The following is an 18,481-nucleotide window of genomic DNA, read 5'->3' as shown; positions in this document are numbered from 1 at the left end:
GTGTATTCGCATCTCGACAAGATCATCCCATGTTGGAAATATCCCGTTCTCACATTACATCTTAATAATCATGCAAGCACCTTACACATTTGAAGACATTAAGGCTACAATCCACACCCGCTTTCCCTGGAATCCTTTTTCTGTAATTTTAAGAAAGGCTTCCAAATTAATACGTTGCCTTGCAGCATGTTGCCCGAAAGATTTGTATGCACATACAAACACACAATCCTATTAATTTCAATGAAGGGCCCCAAATCACATACAGAGGAATCTGCCCACACATTTGTCACTACACCAAAATGAAGGAAAACATGCCATGCTCCATGCATGCACCAGTATTTCCACCAGTAACATATTGCTAGATAGGGGTGAAATGGTGTAAAGACCTCTCATTTAGAGCTAGGTTATCCTAACTACATTACATCTAAATGAGAAAGCTAAAAAAAATCTGCAAAAAAAAAAAATCATGAGCTAGGAAGGCTCTGGTTTAGTTTAACTGTAGGCATTCCTAGCCTCATTCTGGCCTATCTGTAATATGAAGAAAATACTGGTCGGAGTACTAGTCTGTCTTACCAAGATAGTTTTAAGAACTGGTAAGAATGTAGAAGCAGCACTTCAAATACTTAGCAGTTATAAGTCGCTTTTCCTAAAATTCCTCATTATACCAATGCTCCCGGACTTCCGGGAAGGGTGACTTCGCTTGTGCCTGCTTTTGAGACGGGCTCCCGCCTCAAAAGAAGCTTATTCAGATATAAATCAGTCAGAACATTTTTTTTTGACTGATGAAATTTCTCCTGGGCAGGGAGAAACGTAGAGATCAACCTCAAAAGCCTGTTTTTGTTGGGAGGACTGGATTTCATTAATTTATGAGAAAAGGTCCAGCCAGCAATGCCGGACGGACTTCCGAACAAGCTCTATCTGATTAATGCGATACGTTTATCTTTTCTTCAAAGAGAAAACGGACTAACAGGCAAGCACCCTTCTTTCTATTATTTTTTTTACTTGGTTTAAATTGTTGCAGCAAAAAGAGATTTGTCAAATGAATCAGCTTTAAAGAACTTCTGGGTGAGCTATAACTCTTCTCTGTTATTCACGAAATTAACAGCTTATCTCTGTTTCTATTGCAAAAAGCTGTCCTGGAAGTGCATTCTAAAGATATAAACAGAAGAGGGATTTCTATTCCGAGGAACATTATATTGTCTGGGACTATTCTCTTTTTGGTCTATTTTATTTTGACGAATCTGCTTCTTCACGACGCCACTAACTGTTTTGATGCTGGGAACTAAATTTGTTTTGTGTTCTTGAACATAGAGAGATAAGGCAGGCTGCTCTGTTTATACTGTGATGTCATCAAGCCTGGAATATTAACCCAATTGTTGCTGAAATAAGTGGTTCTTTATTTTTGTTTTGTTTTGTTTTCGTGGTTTTAAAAATGGCAATCAAGAAAGTGGCTGAGAATCTGGAAGTAATTATGTTTCAGAAAATAATGGATGAGATTGAGATAACGAAACAAACCCTGCGACAGGGCAGTAAGGAGCTGAAAATTGAACTGAGCAAAATGACGCAGGAGCTTAAAGAAATAGGGGATCCTGTGAGAGAGGAGAATGAGATCAGAGATGAGAAAAGAAAAAATAAAGGGAAGATACAAGCCCTGGAGATTGGAACAAATGTGGAATTGGAAAAAGATCTGGAGTTTATGGATATTAGAAATAAAATCTACTGTTTGGAATTTAACGTTATATCTGAAGAAATTAATGAAGATATTAGAGATAAAGTTATCAATGGCTTGGATAATCTTCTGGACTGGAATGACGTGATGGAGCTTGATATAGAGAAAATCTATGGAATTAACTGCAGCCATGTGACAATGGAAAAACTCTCAAGAGATGAGCCAGTGCATTTTGTAAAAAAGAAGAACACAGATATGACTTTACAACAATATTTCAGCAACTTATTCAGAATTGATGGCAAGAAAATATTTGGGATAGAGGAAATTCCCATCAGACTCTTATTATATGACTATGGCTATGACAGCAAGATTATTATGGAATACTGATAATGGAAGATTGGACACTGAAATTACTGGACTTAACAGGACTATTGAAGATGGAAGATGGAATTAATAGGGATAATGGAATAATGGCTATTGAAATTATTGGACCTAACAGATTTTGATGAGATGGATTAATCGATATGTTTATTTGGACTATGGTTATGACAATAAGATTATTATTATTATTAACGAGATGGATTAATCGACATGTTTATTTGGAGAAAAATTGATAGATATATTTCTTAAAGAATTGAAACCTCTCTTTGACTTTTTGTGGAAAGAATAAAGTAATGTTTATGAGATTTGATGATTAATTAAGATAACTACTGGAGGAAAGTGATTTTATAATATAATTTAAGAGACAGGATTGTTATATATTGTAGACCTACAACTGATTTGATCTGCGACAAATGGGAAGTCAACATTTTATTTTTTTGTTTAATCATTTTTGTTTTGTTTTGTTTTTTGTCTTTGAATGTTTTATGATTTTGTTTTGTATGTTTTATGAAAATTTGAATAAAAATTATTGTAAAAAAAAAATTATACCAATGCTCCCCTCCCTTCTCACATATACTCTTAAATACCAAAGGCTCATAAGTAATCATTAACAATTTACCATTTGGCAATTATTCAAAGTGCAGATACATTAAAATGGTGCTTCCTTTAAAGTAAGGTCCTGCATAATCATGAAACCAAGAGACCAGACCAATTAAGATGATTTATAAAAGGAACATATTTTTCCTGTTGGAAAAGCTCAACAGCCCTTAAGACTGACCTCCTCTCTGAGATATTGTATTGCCCTACAAACTTGTACAAATGCAAACACAGTTTGGGTTGGTCTTTCACAGTCCAATCCATCTCCTGTGTACCTTGGAAGAAATTGGTAACGTGTCTCTGAGCATATTGTGAGTGGTGGCACCACCAGGACTTAGGCTCCAGAGGAAAAAGCAGCAGCATGTATAATGTTGAAGAAGAAAAAAGTACCTTAGGGTCCAATTCTCTTAAAATGTAAACAGTCTCTGATAAATCCATTGATAAGATGTAAATAACAATGTCTAAAAGATGTACTGCCAAAGTTTCTTCTTTTTCAGCCACAGTGATAAATACCATAGCAAAAATTCAATCTAATCATTATTTCATATGGAATAAGGAAACAACAAGAATTTGCATGAGAATGATGCAAAAGTGCATTATAGTCCAGTGCAGCCACATATTACTATACAGTAGGGCCCAGCTTTACAGCGTTCTGCTAATGCAGCAGTTGTCAATTGCAGAAAGGCCCTGCTCTTACAGTGCTTGTTCCGCTTTTACTGCATTTTTTTGCCGTCAGGCACCATTTTGGTCAATGTTAGTCAATGGGTTCCGCTTTACGGCGGGGGTCCGGAAGGTAACCCGCTGTATGAGTGGGGCCCTACTGTATTAGCAAGTAACATTTTTGATAGCAATGTACAGAAAGTATAAATGCAATGAAGGAAGACTTTGAAATGATTATTTAAAAACTCCAGGAAGTCTGGTACTTCATACTGATACGCAAGTCCACAAAATTTGCACATAGGAATTTTTCTGAACCATGACATTTATGGGAAAAACTTTTTATAGTTTGTGGAGCAGGAAACATTGAATGAATGGAGTACTATGAAGATATCAGCAACGTTCACACATCATAGCAAACTATTGTTAATGGTTTACCATGAATGTGCAGGTGCTTCACTACACTCTCCTAGCATAGGGACCCTGGATGATGACACAAAACAAACCACAATGTGAAGCCAAGATTTGTTCTTGGCTTACCAGTTATGGTTCAAGTGAAACAACTATGATTCCCAGTCAAGATGTAATCCTAAACCATGGGATATAGATTGTTGCTCCTGCTTTTAGTAGGAAAGAGCAAAGCAGGAGCAAATTGGTCTGCTGTCAACGCATTAACAAAAAATGCATATAAGGGCATACAAAGATGCATATATAATATTCTCGTAGCATATATGAAGAGTACTATATTTATCATTTGGAAACCATATGTAATATTTATATTTGCCTCCCCTTTTTTGCTTGTTTTTAAAATATTTACAAAAAATACACAGCAGTCAATCCTAAATCGACTTAACTGAGCCCTGTTTTAGGGATTAGAACATTTATCTCACACATCCTTCCCTTCCCCATACCCAATTTTGATGTTGTGTGTCCCTCACAATTCAAGTTAAAATGAAACAGACTCACATCTAATCTCACTTTGAGAACTTGGCTATAATCTGGGCTGGGTTCCTACTGGGAGGGAGGGATAGATGGATTTTCAGACCAGGTTTAAAGCCTCCCTGGTTTAATTTTAACTTAGTTTGGCAACAATCACTCCATGATGAAACCATTTGGGGTCCACGGGAGGAAGGATTTGTTACAAGGGGATGAGAGGAAGGCACACACTTCTGCAAACCAAATTCATTCAAATCAAGTCTGAATTGGAACACCTGTATTTAGCTCCCTATCTCGTATATAAATAAATAAATATATGCACACTTAAGAGAATCTACAAACAGGTAATCATTTAAAAGGCATACAACATTTATACTGAACAAACAGATTTTGAAGAAAATGTAATGTGTTTACGGGTGAACAATTCAAACACTAAGATGTTATAACTAAGTATTTTAGTGCTCAGTTTCTTACCCATCAAAAATATATTGTGTAAGGTGCATTGGCAGCATGCAGAGAAAAACAAAAAGCTGATTATGAAATGGAAAAAACACAAAGTAAATATGAAGAAATCATACCTATTCTAAATGAAGATCAACTGACTGATCCAAAGATTAAAAAAAAAACAGCCATTTTTTTAAAGATGAAGAAACAACTAATGCTATTCACATTTATTACTTCATAGTTAACTTGCTTTCCCCCTTCCTCTTAAGAACACAACTATGCACATTCTATTTTTAAAATACTAACCTTAGCATTACATTCTAAATATGGCATTCCATCTGGCTTTAATCCAATTATCTGAAATATAGAAAATAATCTCTTATAGTCATTTTTGTCAATTAATGAAATCAATTTTCACATTTATAGCTTAAGTGATACAGTGAACTATTCTAGCGAAACCGCAAGAAATTCTCTTATCAAATGGTTATGTATTTTTATGATTCAGTTTAATTTACACAAAAGTAATTGCTCCCAGCTTAAAAGCTTGTACAGTCAGAGTTTTGGAGGGTAATAAAAGGCAGCTTTGCAAATTCCGCTATGCTAAAAGCGGCTTATTTTTAGGAAACACCAAATGTACAAATCCCCAAGTTGTCTCTCAACACGCCTCCTGAAAATCAGCAGCTGTGGCATGTTGAACACACATGCAATGCTCCTTTCCCTTTTCTAGCATCACTGCCAAAAAGATTTGGCAAGAGGTAAAAAGTGGATTCTGCTTCAATCTGATTAGGGTAACCAACTCAAGTCATAACAGTTTTTTAAGATATTGCACCTTACCCAATAGTTGTGTTACCTAAGCAATATTCCCATAGAAAAAAAGAGTTATTTCCATAAGGAAGAAAGATGATTAATAAACAGTCTTCAGGATCAAGTATTTCAGCAGTGTCCCATTTTAAACTACCGTCAGAGGAGTCTACTTCCACATGACATTTTGAGAAGCAGCAGTTCATTACTTCCAATTAGGCATGAAACATTAATAGCTGAATCCAGATGACATATGCAAGCAATATGTCACATAACATGCAGTCAGCTGCCAAACAATGTAATATCTTAACTACAAAATAAGCAAGAGTTTTCAAAAAGTCAAATCATAGGCCTCATCTTTCTTTCTAGAAAGCCAAGTCAAAATTGTTTTCCATGGTTTTGTGAAGAACAGTTTTGGTCAACTGGCAGATAATTTCTGTATGATGCAGATATGGGCCCTTGCTATTAACAGTAGCAGTACTAGCATTTAGCCCAGAAATATACAGCTAATATTTACAAGTTTTAAAGCACAAAAGTTACATGATTTCCTAAGTTCCCAAGAATACTAAGGTGGAAAACAAGGCAAAATACAACTCCTTTATGTCATCAAGCTTTAACATAGCCTGAAAGAAAGGCTGCAATGACATGAGTCATTGTCCTGGAGTACACACCAGTATGCAATAGCTTTTTCACCAATTTCAATACGGAGAGCAGCTTCACGTGTGCTGCTCCCTGCATCCAGAGCACTTCAACATGGAATCAATAAAAAAGCTTGCTCATGTGGCAGTTCCATATTGCAAATCAGTCACTACTGACTAATCACTACAACCTGTTACTCCTTTTGAAACAACGTTACCAGTAGGGAAATAATGGAAGTTTTAGGAAGCTATAAAGAGTCATTATACTTACTCTATTCATTTTTATAACAACACATGGTGTTCCTTTATCATAACCAAAATTTTTATCCTCTAGTCCAGAGCATGGTCCCAAGATAGCGCGATTAAATTGGCATGCTTTTATAAAATCAGGATTCTGTTCAAAGTGTTGTCCTGGAACACACTGAATATTCCCAGATTGTTTTGATTCGTCATATGCTAGGAAAAACAATTCAAACACATTATATACTCACTCAATAAATACAAAAACGATAGAATAATTTATCAGATTAGTAGCCTTAAAGGCTTTGGAGAATAATTTTCAAACTTTGAAATAAATTAAAACAGTAACACATATTCAATATTCTTCAATACAACCCCATACATTCAATAAATATTCCCAAAAGTCAACGGAAGAATAGAAGGAACTAGTAAAAAACAGATGCTCTTCAAGACTACTGGAAAAGTATAATGGAGGAAACTGGGACAATGTGTTTTCAGTTAACATTTCTGCATCATAGCACAGTGGTCTTCAACTTGTTAAGAGCAGGAAACCACCTGGAAACCTAACTTGCAACACAGAAATAAAAAAATTCAAAAGTCCATGCATCTGGGGCTTGAACCAAGTAGGGGAGGCTTACCTGTTAGCCGTCTCAAGGCCATCTTTGCTTAAAAAAAAAAAAAAAAAAGCCTAGCTCAACAAGCTAACTGGCACTAAATGGCAACAGATGCTGCTGCTTTATTAACTTACTCCAAAACTGTGATGTCTACTGCTGAATTTACAAATTTAAACTTATTAACTTCCAAGCACTGTGCAACATATGTTTTATTGTCACTACACGAACAGATTAAATTTCTGACCATTTAAAAGGCAAGTTCATAAATTTGAGGAAGATGGTTGGGCATTTCTCTTCAAGCCTGCATTTCATTGTGGGGTAACATTAGCTATTCCAACCATTAGTCTGTTTCTTATTTTTGTTTTGAGGCCATCATTGCTGGCCTAAAGATAGGTCTTGCTCACAAAGATAGGTCATATCAAAATGGCTGATAGATTGTAGTCACTTGCCAGTAGGGATATTCTTTACTGAACTTTTGGATTTCAGTTAGTAAAGTATGTTGTTGAAATTGCAGTTTTAATCTTGCAGTAAAGGTGAGTTCAAGGTCTTTTCTCTTCAACTCACGTCTAACATTAATCTCACTATGACCACAGTGAATGGCAATTCTACCAACTACACATCCTCATACAAATCTTTGGGGGGAAAGGCACTGAACTGCTCAACCAACTGTTCTACATATTGCATTACATTTCTTTTCAAACAAATGTTTAGGTATTTGTCCAGAAACTGTACAACTGTTAAAAATGTATCTATAAAATTGTTTGATAAATATTCCAACTAAAGTTTCAGCATTTACTTCAACACAGGAATTTCATCTTCTAATTGGGAGATAGGGCACTGTGAACTTTAGTTCCATCTCTCAGTCAGTTCAGGAAATAAACCATACATCACAAATGCAAGAATAGCATGCTTAAGCATCTACCAATTTCTCTAATTATATTGAAAAACACCTGCAAGTTTAATATAGTGAACTACCTATAGTCTTAAATCAGACAGGGAATCAATTCTTCAGCTGTAGTGCCTGACAAAGGTATAGATTGCAACTTTTAAGCCACTGCTTTACCAAGTATTTCAGTACACATATAATGGCAGGTGGCAATAAAAGTCTCCAATTGTACTACAATGGGAAGAAGACTTCACAATACAATACCAGGAAGGAGGCTTTTAGTGTACTTTCCAATGGAGTTGTAGAATTAAACAGTTTTCATGCTCTTCCCAAACTGGTTACACATTCTTTAAAATAACTGGTTTGTTTTTATAGCTTGAGTGTTGTGTTTCTAAGTGCCTTGACAGATTTGATGGTTTTATTTGCTAGCATCTCAAAACATAACACACATTTGCTAGTTTCTCAACATGTAACACACTTGCAAACAGGGCTTTTTCAATTGTGGCCCCCACTTTGTGGAATTTCCTCCCAAATGATCTCCGCCATGCCCCCTCTATGATGAGCTTCCGCCAAGGCTTGAAGACCTGGTTCTTCAGGCAAGCTTTTGGGGTGGGTTAGGTTTTATTATTATTGTTGAGATTTTTAATGTTTGAATGTATTTGTATGTTTTTATTTTGTACATCGCCCAGAGTGGCTGGACAGCCAGCCAGATGGGCGACTAATAAATTAAATAAATAAATAATACTAGTAGTTTCTTCTTTTTACTTTCTGGAGTTTCTCTTTGCGGCAAAGGTTGTGCTTCATGTTGAATAAGAGGGTATGTCAACGGCACATTTATGTTTGCATTTTTCTTTTTAAATAAAGCATCCATGTTTGCTGCAATATCCTCTTTCATTCCTCTTCCCTTCCATTATAGTTTGCCTTCTCTCTTTCCTCAGTCACCTTCTCTTACTTTTTCACTTCCTCTCATTTGTCTTCTGTAGCCTATTCATTTCTTCTCTCACCTTCATCCTGTCACCATCTCTGCTACTTTTGTTCACCTCTCTCTGTTTCTTATCCTCTGTCAAGTCCTCACTCTTTCACCTTCTGTCACCTTTATTTGCCCTCTGGCTTCTCTGTCTACTCTCACCTTCTGTCACCTGCAACATGTAAAACAATAAATATGAGTGTGCCCAAACACTGGAATCAGATCACAACCACTGATCATCATCCTTTTGCCTAAGCTCTAAACAATCAGATTTCTAGAGTTGATGTCCTAGGCACCTCCTCCTTGATCAACACAGCAGTTTCCATTCATCCATGCCTCTCAGCCTGACATTGCAAAATTAAGGGTGCAGCCATATCCACACTTACATTAAAGCAAGCCCCAATGAACACAGTGGGACTTACTTCTGATTAAATATGTATAAGATTGCACTGAGGCGGGGAACCTTCAGCCTCCCCATTTGACCCATGGAGGCTTGCGAAACACCAAGCACAGGGCTTGCAAAGCCCCTTGCACAGCATTTCCCAAGCACCTAACAAAGGTCCTTGGGAACTGCTACATGAGGGGTTTTGCAAGTTCCTTTGGAAAGAATTCCCCCACACACTTTTACAAGAAGCATTTGTTTCTTTCCAAAGGAAACAGTTTGTATTCAGAGTGCTGAGGGAAACACTTTGAATACAAACTTCTTTCACTGCTGAGCGGGAAATGCTCAAGTTTTCAGAGCATTTTCCCATCTGCAAAGACTTCAAAGCGGCTCCACCGACCATCAGCAAATTGTCAGTTAAAGATAGCCTCTTAAGCATACTGGGAGTGCACCTTCAAAGAAAGTTGTTCTACAGCAACCTCCTTTGAATTCTGACAGGTGTCAATCACTTGACATCATTTTGCTGCCGGATGATTGACAGGTGGGTGGTTTCCACCCCTGAATTACCCTGACAAGATCCCACCTGATATGAGTTACACAGGAGGGTCTACTACCTTGTATAAACAGGATCTTGGCTAAACTACGGAATCAAGTGACACTGTGTAATTAAGCACCCTCATAGTGCATGCACAATCTAAGAGAATCTGCCCCAGGGAAGGCCAAACCAATTTCCATCCCTTTCATCAGCAAGGTGAGTTAGTCTTATTCCTTCTTTCCTTCACTTTCTTTTAAAAATATTTTTATAAACATATTTTATGTATTTTGATATTGCATATAATCACATTACAAAAAACATAAATCAATCGCATTTTCAGAAAGCCAAAACCTAGGAATGATAAATAATCTCAACAGTTCATTAATACTAAATCATTAAAATCTTATCAAATCAATCCAGTCAGACCCAGCCAAATACTTCAGTTGTGACAGAACGTATAATTTTTCTTTCTAAGACTCTAATCCTATGCACATTTTCCTGGCAGAGACCATCTAATTGCAAGTCCTGGACCCGGCTTCTCTGTCTCCATGCTGGCAACAGAAGGGAATCCCATCCTTGCCCCTTTTACTAGAAATATGTATTTCTTCACAGCCTAAAATTCTCATTGTCAATTATACAGGAATTCACACAAGACTATCATACTGGTTATGGGCAATAAGGTAGAACTTCAGTCTTAACTCAAGCTTGAATCCAGTTAAAAATATTCTTGTCGAAAACTCGTATTTCATCATGAAATCTGCAACTGTGGACAATTAGCTTCTACTTGCTAGTGAGAAAATAAATGACAGATTGCAACTATCCCTTGGTCTCTCTTCCCTTCTTCCCTTAGCTATCCAACCGCATTGCTACAGCTATCCCAGATGCCTATTTAAAAACTGCAACGGGCAGTGTGAATTACCCTGCTGCTTTCGACTCAAAATATTGTGCAGAAAACCACACCAACTGCACGCCTCTCTGCTGTCTAAAAGGACCAGTAGTCCTGGATCCAGCTCCCAGAGCACTGGAGACCTTACCAACTTTTAACTAATCTGTACTAAGACTGTTCAGTTTCTAATGAAAAGCAGAAATGAGTCTTGGATGCGTTCACTCATAAATACAATGGCATGTCATTCTATGTGCATTCTAGAAAGGCAACAAGAACACTGCTGGCCTGCCTCTTGCAGAGATCTTTCAAAGCACATTTGTTCCTTAGCTTCCCACAGTCAGTAACCTCATATCATAAGTGGAAGATACCTTACTGCTAAGTGATACCACCTTTATTACAGATCTGTACCATATATGACAGGAAAATGGATTGTTCCAGCCGACACATTAGTACTTGGGGGATAGCCATTAAGAACACAGATTAATCTCCCCCCTTTCCCCTTTTAAAGCCAGAAGAGTAAGTGATAGAATGCTTTTAGTGTATCCACTGCACTACTTTTTGGCATGTTTGTTACTCTTCACTATAATTTGATTAAGGAAATAAAACAAGAAAGAAATAAGGGAAATAACTAGAAGCTAATATTAGGAGCAATTCTTATTGATGTGAAGTAGCAGGAGTATATTACTTCTTAAAACCCTAATAGAATTAGACACTGTACAAATTTAAGACAGAAGGTACGGCCCAGTGGCTTTCAAAGTTATTTACAAGCTTGCAAGGTTAGATTACAATGCCACAGATTTCTTGCATGCCACAATGGCTGGGATTAGGCAACCACTCTGACTACACAGTTGTGCATTCTTCCTCTAAGATCCCCAATACTATGCCAGCCCAACATTTGCCTCAGGTGTTAGAGATTTCTCACTACTTCTGAACACGTTCAAAGCCTAGCACAATATCAAGGACAAACTGGAGCCTCTCTCACTAGAAGAGATTATTGATAATCATCAATCATACAAGAACCCTTTCCCATCAACTCGTGACATATTGCCTTGAGACACCTCAACCTCCTGGTGCTGAATATACTTCCATTTCCCTCCAACATCTAGGAGACAGACAGCATTCCCTACCACTGAAGTATCTGAAGCATGTTCAAGAATAGTCCTATGGTGGATGGAATGCAGTAGTCAATCTTGAGTGTCTAAAGCGGTGTGAATAATGGCAGCAAGGTCTCCATTCACCAAAACAGGTCACAGTCAGCATATTTATATTAAGCAATAAGCCACGAACCTAAGCTACTTTTCTGAAAGTTGGGCATGGTCTGGAAAGGTCAGGGAGAAATTCTTAATGCAGCATGGAAGTTGCCCTGGCACAGAATTTGAGTTCTTTTTTAGCACAGAGTATACACAGTTTTTGACATATTTCAGTTAAATATAAAGGGTTTGTTTACTGGTTCACAGGAGACTTGCTGTTCAGATTGGCAGTAGTTTTCCAAACAATTTAACAAAGCTACATAACCCCCTCTCACAGAAAAAAACAATCATTTTTTTTGTAAACTATAGAGAGGGAAAATATACCAACCACCTACCAGTCCCAACAGATGAAAGCTACTTGTCTTTCAGTTAATGTTTTAAATAAGTTGCTTGCAAAACAGAATATTTATACATACCTCCTAGAAAATCATGAAGTTTTTTCACATAACCAGCATAACTTCCTGAGTCATTTTTGTTTAGTGAAAATTCCAGTGCAGTTTCTGGCTTTGGTGAAATCATTAGCCCTACAAAAAGAAAAGGAAAAGAACCCAATTAAATCTAGTCAAAAAGAAATATTCCGATTACAAATAATTTTTGGAAAGGGATTTCTTTATCTGGACTGTATAGTAATCACATAGGAATGAACAACTCCAGTCTACATAGTATGTGTGAACAATTAATTGGATTACTTTTCGATTACTTATTCCTCAACATTCAAATTAATTAGGTTTACTAATAAATTATGTTTCACTTTCCACACGCAAGATGCATCTTTCTCTTTTTTAAGCAGGAGCAATAACAGGACCACCCAAGTAATAGCTTTCAATTTCGCTAGCAAGTATGGCTTTTCAATCAAATCAACTGGCTTCAATTATAAGGCTTCATCCCTCTTAGTGGACTGAGGTGGTGCTGAAATTACCTACTTCAAATGTGGGGGAGTTTATAACATGGCAACTTTAAAGCAAGCCTACCAATGATTCATTCATACACTCTTTTCTAGGGCAGCTAGGAGAAAGTAGTAATGGAATTTCAGTATTTTAAGATTGTCCATAAATTAATGCACATTTTATCAGATAGCAATTCTATTTCCCTTTGATACAGTAAGAGTCAAAGCCCAAAAACAGAACAACACTGCCTGGTTGTTGCATAATATTCTCTGAGCCCAACCTGAAATGGGAGGATAAAAGCAGTGGATAACACTGTAAAGTACTCTCTCAGCTTCCGCCAAACTCTCAACCTGCAAAAAGGAGCTAGCAACTCTGAACCCTGCAGGGTTGACATAAGCCACTCAGAACTTAAGCTGCAATATTCAGTGTGAACCTGCCTTGTGGAACTCCCTCCCTCTTAACATTGGACAAGCTTTGATTGTGTGGGTATTTCAATGCCCGTTTAAAACTTGTTTACTCAGGCTTCCTCCAGTGTATGAATTTAACCACTGTGACAGAGTTGGGGTGAAAAAGTAAAGAAAGATGCCCTAATGCTGTGAATTTGGGCCAAACAAAGGATAGTGGATTATCTATAGATTAATCAGAGCCACTGCTTTTTCCCCCACTTATGGAAACTGATGAAGCTTGCATTATAATACATAAGGAACAGAGAGTAATCATTTTCTTATGTCATGTCCAGATCTTTTTATATGTTCCACTCTCATCTTTAACTTGTGTCAACTGCTGTAAGAAAATGGCTGTCCATTAATTTGCTTTATTTCTTTTGCTATTTTGATGCTTCTGGAAAGATTTTAAGGTGAGTGGTAAAGGGCGGGTAAGAAATCTAAGAAATAAGGATGGCAAAATGATAACAGAAGACAAAGAAGTGTACAATTCCTACTTTGGCTCCGGCTTCTCCAAAACATGAAGTACAAGTTGAAGGGGCAGGATTGCCGCTTGAGATTGATAGACAAATGGTCAAGGAATATGTAATCACTTTGAATGAGTTCAAATCCTCAGGGCCCGATGAACTGCATCCTAGAGTAATGAAGGAACTGGCTGAATAACTCTCGGAACCACTGTCTATTATCCTTGCAAAATCATGGAGGATGGGTGAAGTGCTGGATGACGGGAGGAGGGCTATAAAAGGAGAACCTGGGAACTACAGATAAGTCAGTCTGACATCAATCCCTGGGAAAATTCTGGAGCAGATTGTAAAGCGGTCAATCTGTAAGAACCTTGTAAACAATGCAGTGATTACTAGAAGCCAACATGGATTTGTCAAGAACAAATCCTGCTAGAATAATCTTATCTCATTTTTTGATCGGGTAATCTTCCTGGTAGATTGTGGAAATGCTGTGGACATATCTTTACTTTAGCAAAGCTTTTGAGAAAGTGCCCCATGATATTCTGATTAGCAAGCTAGCTAAATGTAGGCTGGATGGAACAACTATCAGGTGGATCCATAGTTAGCTACAGAATCGTACACAAAGAGGGCTTATCAATGGTTCCTTCTTAAACTGAGGGAGGTAGCAAGTGGGGTACCACAGGGCTCTCCAATATTCCTAGTAACTCGGATGAGGAGGTGCAGGGAATGCTTATCAAATATGCAGATAATAAAAATTGGGAGGGATAAGCTAAGACAGAAACAAAATTAAAAGAAATCTTGATAGGCTAGAGCATTGGGCTGAAAACAACAGAATGAAATTTAACTGGCATAAATACAAAGTTCTACAACTAGGAAAAAGAAACCAAATGCACAGCTGTAAGATGGAGGATATTTGGTTCAGCATTACTACATGCGAGAAAGGTCTTGGAATTTTTGTTGATCACAAGCTGAATATCAGCCAACAGTGCCATGTGGCTGCAAAAAAGGCAAAATGCTATTTTAGGCTGCATTAACAGAAGTATAGTTTCCAAATCGCGTGACGTTCTAGTTCCCTTCTATTCAGCACTGGTTAGGACTCATCATGAGTACTGTGTCCAGTTCTGGATGCTACACATCAAGAAAGATGCAGGCAAACTGGAACAGGTTCAGAGGAGGGCAACAAGGATGATCAGGGCACTGGAAGCAAAGCCCTATGAGGAGAGACTGAAAGAACTGGGCATGTTTAGCCTGCAGAAGAGAAGACTGAGGGGAAATATGATAGCACTCTTCAAGTACATGAAAGGTTGCCACATAGAGGAGGGCCAGGATCTCTTGTTGATCATCCCAGAGAGCAGGACACGGAATAATGGGCTCAAATTACAGGAAGCCAGATTTCAGCTGAACATCAGAAAGAACATCTTAACTGTTAGAGCAGTACAATAACAGAACCAATTACATAGGGAGGTGGTAGCCTCCCCAACACTGGAGGCATTCAAGAGGCAGCTGGACAGGCACCTGTCAGGTATGCTTTAACTTGGGTACCTGCATCAAGCAGGGGGTTGGACTCGATTACCTTTTAGGCTCCTTCAGACTCTACTATTCTATGATTCTGTGAACCAGTGCAAAGAAACCTATAAGCGCAGACCAATGTTGTCAATAGTAAATGATGCCAACTTCAGAAGACTGCCTACTATAACAAAACGTGTACTGATGTTTCAGTTTGAATACACACATTTTCCAAAAAGAGGAATATACACTTACCTGGACTAGCAATGCGGTCACGATACTTGGGTATATCACTACGCAATGTTTGAAGCATAACCCACATTGTGAATGTAAAGAGCGCAGCTAAGAAGCCATAGAATACAAGATAGAACAGCAGAATTAAGCCTGGGGGGTAAAAATAAAAAAAGCTTAGGTTAGCAATATATTTACAGTATATTTATTTATTAAATACATCCTTCATCCAATATGATCCCAGGATAGTTTACACACAAAAATATGCACAATAAAAACAAATAATTATACTAAAAAATTAAAACCATAACGAACATATAATACAATGCAATAATGCAGACAATCATCATTACTGTTGAAGTGAATGGATCAATTTCTTGCAAAGGCCTGGGTGAAGAGGTGCACGTTTAGCTGATACTAAAAAATTAGTAATGCTGGTACCAGCCATACTTCTGAGGGAGAAGGAGTTCCACGTATGGGGTACCACTGTAGAGAAGATCCTATCTCATATAACCATACCATGGGCTTCACTCAACAGGTCAGCAAGAAGAACCTAACATACATATCTTAGTAAACTGGCCAACTGATCATACAGAGAAGCACTTCAAGTGTTGGATCCTAAGTAATTTAGGGCTTTATAGATTAATATTAACACTTTGAATTGGGCTTAACAGCATACAGGCAACCACTGAAGATGCTATAAAGCTACACTAATTGCAACTTCTGAATCAAGGGTAGGTCCAAGGAGAACATTACAGTAATCTATACAAATTACTGTGGTAAGGCTATCCCCACCCAGGAAGGCCATAGTTGGTATACCAGCCATAGCTAGCAATAGGCACTCTGTGCCACTGATGCAACTTCTGTCTCCAGTGAGGATGCAGGTTTCACTTGACACCCATCACACCGAAATCATCAACAGTACAACATTGTTTGAGCCAACTCCTAAAATTCTTTCCCCTAATCCCATCCTTGATATTTCAGTTTTTGAAGCTATATGATTTAGAAGATATATCATTCTGCAGCAGGTGCAGAGGATTTTTTCCCCTATGACAGTAACGCCCTTTACATATTTGTCCAGACCTTATGGATCAAGAAATCCTATCTCCGAGGCATGCCTGGCGGGCAGAAATAGATTTCCAATTAAATCAAATGCAATTAAATCCCCTCGTGCAAGACAAACACCAACCTACACCAGTGCAGTAATTCAGCAACTCTGGCAACTGGTTGGAGTAACCAATGGAACCCTTATGTCAGTGATGCAATGGGGACACATAAGATGAATAGGAGAAGCAGAGTCTAGCTTTGCATCCTATGGTTCCACAGGAGCTGCTGTCACTGCTGGAACACATCTAACACTACACTTTCAAATTAGGTTGTATAATATGCATAACATGTAGCATGTTCTTACAAGTAAATACACTCCCACTGGAGTGCTCCAGATGCAGACCCTTCTCTTTTCCCACTCCCCAACAGGAAGACAGAATTCTGGTTGGCAACTAAGTTAATCACAACACACCAGCAGCAGTACATTAAGGTTACACCATTCTGCCCCCAGGTCTATTGTGAGTATATAAAAGCACAAATGGGAAATTGCTAATAGCGAACTTTAGCAAATGCGCACTCTCCACAGAGAGCACAGAGAGAAACTAAGCAGTGGAATTGCATGAACTGGAAAAGAGGACACTGAACACAAAGTGTACTGGGTAAATTACTAACAGGAACTGGTAGCCACCTAAACATTAAGGTGACATAGCTAGATGGGATTAACCAGGCTGGGCAAAATGAGAGCCTTTCAAACATCTATAAGATAGAGACCCAAGTGAAACCATTGTCCCATTTGTCAGTCACTTTAATTAGCTGTATGCATGTGTCTCTTGCCCCTTTCTCCTAGGGGAATCCAAAAACTTTTGCATGCCAAGCCTGCATGATTCCCGAGCTATGACTGTACATTAAGCTATATAGCTAGGAGCCCTGCATTCCAAACATGGGGCAATGGGCATGAGGCAGGCTTTAAAAAGCTGTTTAGGTGATTAGCACAAGTTCTAATGATACTGAGATGCAGGAAGTTGGGGAAGTCACTCTGAAGGTACACTTGGGATAGGTAGGAGCAATTATATTTACTAATCGGAGGATGCAGAGACTCCAGACTGAAAACAAAGGACAGTATGCTGAGATGAAGAAGCTTCTGAGATATTATTATTGGCAAGCTTTCCAGTCACTGCTTAAGTATGAATTAAAGTACCTCCACCTGCTGGGAAACCATGACTTGTGTAGGATTAACCCCCCCCCCATATATATATTTTTTACAAAAACTCTGGCAGGGTGAGTACCTCTGTTACACCAAGGGGACTGAAACCTTTAAAGAAAAAAAGTAAGAACAAAGTGACAATGTGCAAAAGCACCTTTCCTCCATGAAGGAAAGGTTTTCTCACTGATCTCCCAGGGTCCATTACAATGTAATCACCACCACTGTGGATCAAGTTCTAGCTAACTGGCAAGCTTAGGCCTATGCCACACTGTATTCAGTTTCTATGTGTGTGTTATACGCTTCCTCCTGAACTCTGGGTTAAGAGAAGCAAGTAGCCTGTAGAAGCGAAGAAATACAAATGGAATGAGAGAAAGCCAAAATTCTCTGGAGAGAACAGTAGGGGGCACCAGCTCCTATATGTGCGATTCTGGCATCAGAGAGCACCATGATACAATGAGAAAGACATACACGGGCATTTTTCCTTCATGGCATATTTAATCACAGTTTAACATTAATTGACTGGCATCCCAAACCAGGGGAGAAACCTGTGAGGAACAGATTTGTAAATGATAAACTATTATTGCCGCTATATGGGGCTTGCTAACTCTATAAATTGAAAAAAACAATTATTCTTCCATTAAAAAAAATAGAAAGGATTGACAAAAACTTTGCTAACTCCAAATAAAAATCATTCTAGAGAGCATTCCTTATAACAGCTTTCCTCTGCCACCCAAGAAGTCTTTCACAGAGAGACAAAAGTAAAGCTAAAATATAAGGCTTTGTCTGCATAACTACTAGTTCAAATACAAAATCTGT

At 38.0% G+C, this 18,481-nt stretch overlaps 2 protein-coding genes across 3 annotated transcripts in view; one reads left to right on the top strand and one right to left on the bottom strand.

The window, feature by feature from the left end:
• ATP1B3 (ATPase Na+/K+ transporting subunit beta 3) overlaps positions 1-18,481 on the bottom strand; it is a 47,886-nt gene that overhangs the window by 9,549 nt on the left and 19,856 nt on the right. Inside the window, exons 2-5 of the mRNA XM_061636914.1 lie at positions 15,439-15,567; positions 12,300-12,407; positions 6,395-6,579; positions 4,991-5,041 (exon numbers count right to left, since the gene is read on the bottom strand). Of these exons, the coding sequence (XP_061492898.1) occupies positions 4,991-5,041; positions 6,395-6,579; positions 12,300-12,407; positions 15,439-15,567 (473 nt within the window). The remainder of the gene's footprint in view (positions 1-4,990; positions 5,042-6,394; positions 6,580-12,299; positions 12,408-15,438; positions 15,568-18,481) is intronic.
• The window catches only part of TFDP2 (transcription factor Dp-2), a 152,638-nt gene that overhangs the window by 114,314 nt on the left and 19,843 nt on the right, over positions 1-18,481 (top strand). The window contains exon 12 of one of the 2 annotated variants that reach the window (XM_061636910.1): positions 1,132-1,991. The exons of the other annotated variant lie outside the window; for it this stretch is intronic. Within the exon in view, the coding sequence (XP_061492894.1) occupies positions 1,132-1,153 (22 nt within the window). The 3' untranslated portion in view covers positions 1,154-1,991. Of the gene's footprint in view, positions 1-1,131; positions 1,992-18,481 lie in introns of those variants that run through there. 2 annotated transcript variants of the gene reach the window in all.

Source organism: Rhineura floridana, chromosome 7, assembly GCF_030035675.1.
Source record: "Rhineura floridana isolate rRhiFlo1 chromosome 7, rRhiFlo1.hap2, whole genome shotgun sequence".
NCBI classification, from domain to species: domain Eukaryota; kingdom Metazoa; phylum Chordata; class Lepidosauria; order Squamata; family Rhineuridae; genus Rhineura; species Rhineura floridana.
Note: the sequence above shows the minus strand (reverse complement) of the source record. Positions and strands in the feature narration are given on the sequence as shown.